Source organism: Argiope bruennichi, chromosome 4 (genome assembly GCF_947563725.1).
Source record: "Argiope bruennichi chromosome 4, qqArgBrue1.1, whole genome shotgun sequence".
Classification (NCBI taxonomy): Eukaryota; Metazoa; Arthropoda; class Arachnida; order Araneae; family Araneidae; genus Argiope; species Argiope bruennichi.
Genome location: NC_079154.1, coordinates 115,286,114 through 115,298,921, shown reverse-complemented (window position 1 = coordinate 115,298,921; position 12,808 = coordinate 115,286,114). Strand labels below are relative to the sequence as shown.

The 12,808-nt window shown below is 29.9% G+C and overlaps 1 protein-coding gene across 1 annotated transcript in view; it reads right to left on the bottom strand.

The window, feature by feature from the left end:
* The window catches only part of LOC129965829 (protein FAM107B-like), a 140,189-nt gene extending 127,964 nt beyond the window's left edge, over positions 1-12,225 (bottom strand). The window contains exon 1 of the mRNA XM_056080045.1: positions 12,091-12,225. Coding sequence (XP_055936020.1) covers positions 12,091-12,144 — 54 coding nt within the window. The 5' untranslated portion in view covers positions 12,145-12,225. The remainder of the gene's footprint in view (positions 1-12,090) is intronic.
* Between the last annotated feature and the right edge of the window lie 583 nt (positions 12,226-12,808).

The window sequence follows — 12,808 nt, the reverse complement described above, 5'->3', positions numbered from 1 at the left end:
AAAACGTAATTTCAAATATAAAGTAGGACACATTTTATTGGGTTCATTAACCAATTAATTCGTTTAATTGGTTTAGTGATTAGTTATGTTATTAATTAATGGTGCAAGCAATATAAATAATTAATAGATAGTTAAAATTGAACGATTTTATTTATTTTATGCATTTAATCATATCCAGAATGCTCATATCTTTAAACATTTTACAATTTTTAATTATCCGTATCCGAAGTACACAAAGATAATATTGTATTTCATCAAATATTTCGAGATTTTCACGGATCTTCACATTTAAAGATTTCCTTAAATCGTTTTTGAAATTATGTCCGTCTGTCTGGGAACACAAAAACTAAAAAAAAAAAAAATCTGATCGAATTTGTCATACGAAATTTGTTATGTGATTTTCTTTTAAAACAAAAAAATGTAGATCTGCAACTAAATTCGTCAATGTCTGTCTGTCTAATTGTTCGTCTGTCTGCTTTACAGGAATGTATACAGTAATTCAGAGTTAAAGAAAGTCAAATGAATGAAATTTAGTTTGCGACTCTTAATAAATTATCTTTATTCAGGTTTGGATCTAATAAATCAAGATGAAGAGAAATGAGAGAGAAGCTCCTTTTGACTTGAATTACATTATTGACAAAATGGCCACAATATTTCCACACACAGCCTTAAGGTTGATCACAAATAATTTAAAATTTAATATTTTATGTTATAACTATTCAATTCAGTCCTGGATTCAGGTATTTTGCAACCTTGTTGTTGTTTCTTATGGCACTTGCCACGGACAAACCCGCTGTTCAAAAGACAGCCGATTTAAGCCTAAGGGGGAGCGCGTCTTGTTTTTATCGTAGAGCCAACTTGAGCCAAGAGTACGACTTGACTACTCACGCATCACTCATTCGCTTGCACAACCCCTTTTTATAGGAGTACACATTCACACATCTCACAGATAGAACAACAACCATGCCGAAACCGGGACTCGAACCCGGGACGCCCAAATCACGGGGAATACGCGCTACCCCTATGCCAGGACGCCGGCATTCAACCTTAGACAGAACGTGTACGAGCCTTCTCTTTTAATAAGAAATACAATTTAGTTTTTCGTTTCTGATAGTGATTTAGTTTAGGGTAATCTTTTTTTTTAATTTAACTAACTTATATTTATCTTTATCTATTATGGTTCCAGATTTATCTATTAGATTCCAGAAACTTTAATATTATTCTACTGTTTTTTTTCTTTCTTAGCCTTACATGCTTATTTGACACCAATGAAAATAAAGTTTCGTAACTTCTTACCAATTTTTTTCAAAAATATTGGGAAAAAAAAAGTCATGTTCTTTTATACTATTATCAAAGATAAGAAACTGAAATAAAACATAATGCACAGTTTTTAAGGTGAAATTTTAATTTTTTTACAGGCCGAAAAGCATTTAGCTTTATTATCAATTTACTCTCCCGAGTTATCTCGGGCAAATGAAAATAAGTTAAATATTAACTAACTTCTTTATAATCATTATCTGAAAAATCATCTGCATCGCTTTCGTATGCAATAATCATTTTTTTTCACTAATGTTAACTATCCTTAACTATTAAATAGCCATCGTACATACAATAAGGCAAAGCGCATGTCCAGTTCCGCCATCCAATAGAAAAGTTTTTCAACAAACCTTGGCAAAGTGCCAATAAAAAAAAACAGAACATTTTCTTCCTTTTGCAGTTTTAACCCAAGAAAAAAAAAACATGATAAAATAAATCGTACTGTCAAATTATTCCCAAGTTTTCTTTGGTTAATAATTAATTGCAATATATACAAACACGAGATAACTCGGGATAATCAGAGAAGCCGTTACTCGTCATGCTTGTGGTTTCTTTTCACCCCAATGGACTTAGGGAACTGTCTTGTTGGAAATAGCCATTGATTCAGTCAATAAAGCTTGCTTGAAACTTTTCAAATTTATTTTTTAGAATGGTATTAATAGGGCGTCAAATAAGTATATATTTTTTGTTTTATTACCCCTAAAAAATTCTATGGTTTGTAGTTTGAGATACATTGCTTTTTTGTTACGCTTCAGAAGTTGCCAAACAAATCCTCCCAGATGTTTTCCAAGGACGAACATTAAATTTTCCAGGACATTGATTCACTTTATTTTTTCATATAGTAGAGGGTGGAGCACGAGGAAAAAAATAATATTTAAAATACATAAAATTGGTTTGACACCTACCAATTTATGAAGATGCTTTACCAAATCTATTTCAGCTTTGGACACCGTTCCAGCTGTGAACGAAATGAAGCGTCAGTCTGCAGAGCCGTAACTGTCACGGATATCGGGTAAATAAAAATGAAATAGTGCAAGGTTAGGAAAAGAATCGCATCGTGGACTCTTCATGGCAAAGAAAGGCGGACCATAAAGACTTCCCATCTATTAAATCCGAGTAAAGTATGGATCCTGCTATTGTAGGTCACTTATGAAATTAAGTTAAGCATGTTCCCAGTGAATCGATGTCATAATTCAAAAGATGGATATGTGTATGGATATTACTAGTGCACTTGATTCAGAATTTTGATTGAAATAAGGTCTTATTTGTTTTTAAGTTCTTGAATGTCTTTATTTTAAAAAGGATCAGAGTGATATAGATATTCTAAGGAAAAAAAATAATTTGCAATTGTAAATGTTTTATAATTGATAATTTTTATTATATGCCTGCTTGCAACCAATCCAATTAGTTTTCTTTTTTCATTTCAACTGAATTTGAGTAATGAAAATCAATAGCTATCTTTAAACAATTTTGTGCCGCCGTCCTGGCATAAGGGTAGTGCGTCTTCCCCGTGATCTGGGCGTCCTGGGTTCGAGCCCCGGTTCGGGCATGGTTGTTATTCATCTGTTCTATCTGCGAGATGTGTGAATGTGCCCTCCTGTAAAAAGGGGTTGTGCAAGCGAATGTGATGTGTGCGTAGCTAAGACGTACTCTTGGCCCTAGTTGGCGCTACTAAAACAAGAGACACTCCCTTGGCTTAAAATTGCTGTCTTCAGCAGCGAGCTTGTCAATGGCAAGTGCCATTATAAACAACAACAACAACAAAGAGATTTGAAGCATGTAACCTATGACAATCAATGATCCAAAATTTTGAATGGAAATAGGGTGTCGTTTATAAATATATTTTGAGTCTTTAAATGAAAAATTGAATTTCACTCTTTGAATTGATCACCAAACTCATAAAAGAAACGGGTTGAAGAAGTTTTTATATCAAACAAAAGGGGGTGATCTCCCTGATATTTTCACGTATACTCACCAATATATATACACTTCTGTATTATTAACTGTATGCCATTGGTAACAGATAATTACGAAAACTCCTATCAGAGTGTGATATATGACAATAAATCACTACTAAACTAAACTCAGTGGCACGACAGCCCATGTGGGCCAAGGCCTAAAGTGTCCATATCTGCTTTCTTGACCGAGGTGTAAGGCGTGTGTCCCGATTATGTGGTCAGCCTAACTCGGAACCCCTAGTGTTTAGTTCTCAAGCATGCTTGGTCCTCAGTTTATCGACCCACTGAGGGGATGAAAGGTTGAGTCGACCTTGTCCAGCCCGAGGATCGAGCCTCGGATCTGTACGTTGGGAGCGCGAAACGCTATCACTACGCCACTAGAATATGATTAATACCCAAGTAGCCGAATGTTTATTTAGGACACCTTTGTTCTGGTCGATTAAAACCAAAAGTTGACAGAAAATTATAATTGTACTCATAAAATCATATATTACTAATTTTCATATATTTAAGTTATTAGTTTTTGAATAACCGCATTTGGAAGTTTGTGAAAGTACAGACGATCAAACCATTAGGCGTATTTGGTTTCAAATTTGATATATATTTTCACTTTTAATGTATAAATATAAAACAAATTGCATCCATCTAGCTCTCTTTGCTTTCTAGCTATCGTGCTAACTAACTTATATTCGCACAGCAGAACCGACAGACTTTCTCAGAGTGGATTTTCTGCAATTTTTGATAGAAATTCACAAATCTTGAGTAAAGACCATATAACCAAATTTCATCTGTCTAGCTCAAACGCATTTTTGAGCTATCGTGTTCAAAGACAGATGAACTTAATTCCAAAAACGTGGTTTATCGAATTTAGGGAGGTATGAAACATGGAGATTCGTAAAAATATCGTATTGAAATTTTGCGACGATTATAATAATTTCTCTTTGTATGATTTGTAAAAATATTTACAAAAAAAAAATACTTTAATTTTTTTTAAATATCGATAAATTGTTATATTTAAATTTAAAATCAAATCTTTCGGATAAATAACCTTTTTTTAAAATTCAGAATTCGTATATAGTGGGTTAATGAGAACATGGAAATAATTTATTTCAAGCCATTTTGGCTGAAGTAAGCTGAAAATAATTGCGCCGAGTAAGCCAAGTTAAAGTAAACTGAAAGTCTGATATGTTAACATTTATTTTCGCCGCCACTCATCTGGGATGCATACCAGACTTTAAAGTGTACTCTCCAGATATTTTTAGAAATGACAGATTTCGAAGCACGACGCTAAGAATTTCTTAATCTTTTTTAAAACTCAATTTTTAAGCATGTTTGTTATAATAGATAAGTTCATAGTTTTAAATATGTTTTTAATTTATGCTTAATTTTATACTAAAAAAATTATAACTCAAATTATACATAAATTCTGTTGCCAACTGAATTCTTTAAATATTTTATACGATTAATTCAGATTTTTTTAACATGATAATGTTTATACCGTTGTAAAATACATGATACAATATGTATGATACAAAATAAGGAAAATAAGCTATAGAGGAGATCTTTGGACTTTAGGCAGGTTGTTACTTCTTGGGTAGCAGGTGGTCATTATAAAGAGTTTTTCAAAATTTTATTTCCATTTTTAATAAAATTTCTCATAATTTTAACATTTTCTCTCAATAAATTCGTACCATATAACTGTACAATTTTTTTTCATCCAGTTTAAAATGGGAAGAAAGTTGCGTTTAAATTATGCCTAATTTGTTTCTGTATAATTTTGTTTTAAATTTTTAATTAAAAAGTACTCTTAAGATATGTTTTATAAGAATATGTTTCGTATTTACTGCATAATTTATTAATATGCTTTTCAACTATATTAAATGCATGTTTTTTTGACCACGTTATCACAAGTGATGAATAAATATTTAAAAATTAAGACAGACAAATAACGCTTAAAATTTCGTCATGCTGCGATATTTCGGACAAGAGATTCAAATCGTCCTTCATTTTTGAAGTGTATATTATTTTGCACATTATATTTTAGATAATTATAAGTATATAAATAAACTTTTGTGTTTTATTCACAGATTTTAAGATTCTTTTGAATTAAGATAGTATTGAAAAATAGAAATCCGAGTAATAAATGTCAGTCAGTACAGAACTTTATAAGAGTAGAAGCGGTATATGATTTAACACGATTTTTTTCACTCTTCCTAGATACAGCTCTTAAGCTTCCTTTGTTTATTAAGATATGACACTAAAATATATCAAATAAGCATTTTTTCAAATGTGTTTATGTGTTTCCATAAAATTTTGTATCTTTATATTATATAATTTTTTTTAATTATCATTTTTTTAAAAAAGAAAAATGATAATTGAGAGGCTTGCATATCATTGCTTTTTAATGTCAATACCTTAACCACATCTTAAGTATTTTCAATGGACCATTAAAAAAAAATCCTTAACTATGACAATTTTCAAAAAATGATTTTACAACTCAAAAATTATTTTATTATTAATATTTTATTTGAAAAAATATTTCATTTTTACTGATTATTAGATATCTAAAATCTAAAAATGTGCGTGTCAATCATGATAATATATGAATAATTATTGATCGAATATTTATAAATAAAATCCAAAGGAATAACTGAAATTAACTGTTGGAAATATATTTCCAACAAACCCGATCTAAGCATACTACAGCGCCATCTTCAGCGTAAATTTGTGACTCGTAAAAACATTATGGAGAAAGTTCCGCAATACAATAATAGATGGCGCCTTGAGAGTTAAAAGAACAAATTCGCTTCTAGCAAAACAGTTTATAAGCCAATAAAATATATGCATTGCAAACAAGACACATTTTATTTAAGATTGTCAATTCGTGTTCATTTAATATATAAAATAATATTTCAATTTAATGTCAGGTAAACGATGTCTTTGATAATTTGAATGGAAACAAATTATTAGTGAATATATAATTCTTTAGAAACAAGATAGTATTCTCTGGAATTTTGTGCTGCCATCTATAGATTTATTTACTAACTAATTGTTATATGGCAAATGAATTTCACTATTGATAAAGATTGCATCACTGTGATATTTATTCATTCCATTGCAGTTTCGAATTATTTTTTTCCTAAGCAACACAGAATTTTAATGTAAAATTGCATTTAAAAAGCAAATGTCTGCTTATTATATTTTCGCCTTTGGTGAAGTTTGGTTACTCTCCAATTGAAGCATTGTTAATCGATCTTCTTGCAAATATTTTAATAGACAGAAACATATAGTTTGAATAGTGAATGTAAGTTTTCTTCTGGATTTACATTATACTTAGTAAATATGAGGCAGAATCCTGCATATAAAGAATATGGAGCAAATTACATTTTCATTTCATTTTCGAGTTAATTTTCTAACAGGGGAAACCATCTTAATTAACGTGGCTTAAAAAAATTATATATACCAGAATTGTTCCTTGCGTCAGTATTAAATTAAGATAATTTGATTTTCGAATCAACCAGTTTATAATTCTATAAGTTTGAACTTATATTGAAATTCAGAGAAGCGTTAATATATTTAATATTCTCTGTTTCTAATTTTATTATTTCTTCATATTCATAAAGCATAACGTTACATGTAACAAACATAGTGCACAGAAATTGCATAAAATATATCATAGAAATATAATATGTAGCATAAATTTATAATGTTTTTTTTAAAAAAAATAACTGCGTGGAATTTATAAAGTTGAAACCAATTAAAAAAAAAAGAAAAAAAAATCTAAATAATCATATTAAGAAATTTATACGGAAATGTATTATTTTTATAATTGCGTACATGCGTTACATTCTTATTATACATTGTAATTATGCGTATAAATTGAATCACTATGCGGATTTTAGGAATGTCATGAGATTTGACTTTCCTTTGAAATTCTTGGAAAAGTAGTTGCACACAAGAGGACCATTTGTAAACATTTACTTTTCTTAAAAAATAATTAGAAATCTTTTCATAAATGCTATTTTCTGAGTACAAATGTCAAAGCATTTTTTTTTCTACAAATGCCTTTAAGATAGTTCATTTATGTTTAGAAATATATTTCAAATGTATAGGTTTAATTCAAATTTAGAACACATTTGAAGAAAGAAAATTAAGATCATAATACAGAGTTAAATAACATACAGTTAAATGTTAGATGACATTTGGATTTACATATATAATATAATGACCATCAACTGAATTGATACAACTAGTGCCACATTTTTTTAAAAAAAAATCAATACTTTCTGGGCATTCAACAACATTCTAACAACGCTCAATTATCAGGATTTAAGTGTTTTTAGGGCATGGTCATTTCAACAGTGTTGCCACTTATTTATTGCGCAATAGACGCAGTAACTACTTCCGATTAAGTCCATTTCTGACAGTAATTGTTCACAACGACCTCACCTCAGCAGAAACATAATTTCAAAGTCAATCCTTTTTCAGTAAACAACCCCATCCACGAAAGTCAGCCGAAGGGCGTAAACAAATAAATTCAACCGGAAGACAGATAGGTTCAAATAAGCATCATTGAGATGGACATTATTACAGCATTTCGGACCACACTAAACTACGAACCGCTTCCAAGGCAGCTTTCATCCGGTGCTGGGTTGGAAAATAGGCTCGGCTGAACCGGATGGTTATCGCAGCCCCAGGCAGTGCACGGGATTATGGCTACGCGCGAACAGATAGGGATCTCGGGTCGCTCCAATAACGGCCCTCACTCGAATAGAATGAGAGCGATCACGTTTGTTCGGTTGTCCGCCCGTCATAGGAGATTCGGTTCTTTGTAATTAGTTTTATTCATTTTTTTGGCGGCCATACGCTGACCAGATGCTGGCCAAGACCTCAGGTAGAATCAAGATCATTTTTTATGATGTATTGTTTCGATTTTTTTTATAAGTGCCTTTCGAGTTTTGCAACATGAAAATTGTCAAGATAGTTGCATTATCTTGTTGATTAACCTACAAGTGGTCGACATTTCTCAAAGACTTGCTTTTTTTCCCCCTCACAAGAAAATTTTTATTGTATCTTATACAAATACATATTACTATTTACTGTGAATATTATGTATGAAATCAGCAGAAAAAAAAGGTTTATAGCTATCCTATTAAGTGTAATCTGAACTAAAGCCAATAAAAACATAAATTGTGTCCAATCTTTACCTGGATAATTTCAATATTATATTTTCTTAAATATTAAAATTATTTAAAAATATTTATATTTCACCCTTTCAAGAGACCCAAATGAATTTTTCGAATTTGATGATTAATGTCAAATCAGATTTAGATTTTTCCTTTTCTCCAAGGAAGAATACTTTTAAAATTACAAACGTTTTATTATTAATTTAAAATCGATAACTAAAGTTAACATAAAGTAGATAACTCTGCTTCAGTTATCGACTTTAAAAGATACATTCCAGAACTGAGAATCATTTGTTTAAATTCACTGTTCACAATTGACAATATTTACTAATATTAATAAAATCTTTTTTTTAATGGATGAATTTACTTTGAATTTTGTGGAGATTGATAGTAAAAAATTAAAAACTAAATTTTATAGATCCCTTATAGTGCGAAAAAGTCAAACAATAAAATGATTCTCTTACATTTATCTATGTAAACACAATATTTTACGCTTTTATAAATAAAGAATTGCAAAGATATTAAGAGTCTAAATTTACTGACTCAAAATTGGACCAGTTTTTCATACCTCTGATTAGAGCCTGAACAAACCTTTTGGGATAAACTTTCAGGGATAATATTCGGAAATATGTTATTAAAAGGCTGAAGCTGGAAAATATTAGGGCATTTATTATATTAAAAATAATATTTTAAATTAAAATTTTAATTGAAGTGTAAAATAATTCTTCAATTAAAGTTTTTCAAACCCTCAAATTACGAAAACTAAGCTGTTTCAACCCGTCATAAAAAACACTACTATTTTACTCGCTTTATGTTAATGCTCATGCTAAAAATTTTTATTCTGTTTCTCACGCACAATAACATAGATTGATACTGTGAAATATTTTTGAATAACTTCAATTTTTTCAGTGAGTTAGCTGAAAAATTAAAGTTTAAAAAATTGATTTACCGAAGGAATGATAGTAGATTTAATTTGTTGTATCATTAAAATCATTATTATAAATTTATAATTACCTTGGTTTTATTTAATAATAAACAAGGTAAGAAAAAAAAATCTTATAGCGATGATCATAGCCAGATTTTTTTTAGTAAGAAATAAATAAATGTTACATTCCAAAAAATGAAACTTTGACCTCATAACAAAGTATCAATAAAGTTTTTATTGAAAATTTCTAAGCTTTTTTTTTTTAAATTTCTTCATTTGCTATCATTTTAAAAATATTCAACTTTTTCTTAGTCTTAAAAAATCAGGATATCGACTGTGTAACGCGAAGATCACGGCTTTAAGACCCAATAAACATAGCAAATATGTCATGTAAACAAGCAAATTGCACGCTACATCCATTAAAAGCAATGATAATTAATATTTTCCCGTTGGAGTGGCGTTGAAGTCTGGAAAAGAATTTACTCGCTCGGGTGTCATCTTTTCTATCCGATTACGGCTTCACATAACAAGGGCCATTCCAAAATAATCCAAGTATAGTTCTAAAACAGGATATTATTACAACTAAAGCAAACGTTTATTGCTATTAATGTGGCTTATGACAGTTAGTCATATGACTCATTAATTCACTAACACTTACACAGACACACTAATAGCAATGTCATATGACATTGCTATTAGTGTGTGTCTCTATGTTTTAGATCTTCTACATAACATTGAAATGGCAATAAAATGTTTAATTTTTTTTTTTAAATTCGAGTTTGAAATCCAAAGCAAAGAAGCAAAATAATGCTTTAAGTTTAATTATTTATATAATTTTGCATAATTTTTTAAAATTAACTAATTTTTATGAAATTTTATAGTGGTGCATGCATAGTGATAATATGGTTCCAAGTTATGGAAGAAAACTGCTACATTTTCAATTAAAAATTAATTAAAAAAATTACTTAAATTTCAGTAAACTTTTTTTTATGCCACTTATGACTCAAGATGTAAGTAAATTACAAATTTAGTAATTCTAAGTCCAACTATCTTCCTTATAAACAGTTTCGAAAGAGTTTTGCATAAAACATGGTATATTACTCTTAACACAATTTACAGTCAATTTACCAGTTCTTTTGTTCGATAATGTTAATAGGTAGAAGTTATTCACTGCTGTTGAATTTCATGACAGTTGCAAGACGGTTTCGAGTCTCCACGAAAATAAACATGCAAATACCGAGGCGGAAGCTCTTCAAACGCGGAAAAGAACCACCGGATCCATCTTCAGATAATACTCCACACGAGCTGCCCTTCCCTTAACTGCTCACATCACGCAAATCATCTCTATTAAGAGCAGGCACGCAACAGGTAGTTTTCCTGCTTCCGAACACTGTTACTGCATGCCTGCAAATCCTTGAAAGGTGTCAACGAGAAGAATTTGCGATTAGAGCTTAGTCCGAAAAAGCCCGTGTTATCACGTGGTCATTACTTAAGATGGTCGTTAACAATGTGCTTGTGATTGTTATCAGAGATAAATAAAAGGACTGTTCTGATGTTGTAATGTTATTTTTGGTTTTTAGCATTTTTTTTAGAACCAAAATAAAGAGTTTTTTTTTTCAATGATGCTCAGACGTGATTAGGAAAAGCATTCCCGGGAAGAGAAATAAATCACACTCTGCAAAAAAAGCTTGAACTAACTAGGTTGTCCCGAATTTATGGAATGGCACCATTAGTTTGTTCGTTTTCATATGGCGTGAATTAAAATTAATTAGTATTCAAAAGAGGTTAAACCTGAAATATTTGAAATATTTTTGTATACTATAGAGCAAATTTATTTGCGAATTTAAAATAGCATTTTGACTGAAATGTATGCCTTTCAGTTATTTTAAATCTTTTAGCTAGGCATCTGTTGATTTACAGTCGTTAAAAAATATTCTCTCTTTTCTTTTTTTTTTCTCCTTTTCTTTGGCGTTCCAGTAATTTTGGCCAGATGATATGTTCACCTTTTACTGAGACGTATTTACTATATATATATATATATATATATATACTAGAAAATGTGCCTATTTAGAGGTGTTGTTATCCTTTTAATAATATCTATGATCTGATTGTGATAGATTAACCAACGAAAGTTGTAGAAGTGGAAAATCTCATGAACAGTGGTAGATTATTTAAGAAAGAAAAAAAAATACTTTTAGTACACTTTTAAGAAAACTATATAAAATATTAGAGATTTTGTTCCTTTACATTAGGTTGCTTCCTATCCAACTACTCTTTATGGACACTTAAATCAAAACTAGACATTTAAATCGGAATTTAAAAAAATAGTGATCCACTCATTAAAAAAAAATTGCAATACCGAAAGAAATTATTAGCAATAGCCATCATTCTGGTCTATGAAGTGAGGATATAATGAATAAGCATAAATTACAGACTTCAGCTCCCGAACCTTAACTTTTTATTTATGCTTAGCATTATTCCACCAGATAAATCCATCAGTTTAAACATAAAAAATCCAATCTTAGTTGTCAGGTGACAAAACATAAGGTGAGATTTCGCATCCAATAATGACATACACCGAGAGGGCAGAGATATTTAATTCCGCACAGCGTTACAGACTGGAATATCACTGTACTATTAATTATTTCGTGCATTTTTATGAATAGTCTAATAAGATAAATGAAAATTGGATTGAATTACTTACCCTGGATGCAGGGGATATTAGTGGAATTCCATAGGAGCACTGGACGACGGCCATCTTTAGCCTGGATTCGATGTTTGAAAAGATCAACTTAAAAAATCTCTTTAAGTCGAAATTCAACACACTTTATTTCAAGCCTGAAAATACAGGGAATGTTAACTTAATAAGTAATGCCCAAGACATATTAAAATAACAAGACTCATTCAAAAATATTAATAAATATGCGTAAATACGAAAATATAATCTCACGCTAAACAATTTTAGGTACATTGATTCTTGCAGAAATACAAGGATATCATGAGACAACTTCAAAAAAACAAGTAATAAAAAAAAAATTAAAGTCAATTCCTACTTAGAATTATTTTCTAATATATATATATATTCTTATATATATATATATATATATATTATATATATATATATATAGGGAGAGTGTGAACTAATAGTAGGAATTGAAAAAAAATCTGCATATCTTTATTGATTATTTGCCTTATAATCTAAAAACTCCTCTCCATTATTATCTCTTTTATTAAATATTTCCCAATAATTCTCTTTTTACTGAAAACAAAAAGATAATCCAACTAGGCGAAAGATCATCTAATTATTACAAACGATTTTTATACTGAAGATTTTCATTAATTGCGATTTCTTAGAAGTTATGAAATGAACAACTATAAACCCAAAATTTATAGTGCTTATTGACATAAATTTGTGACATTTT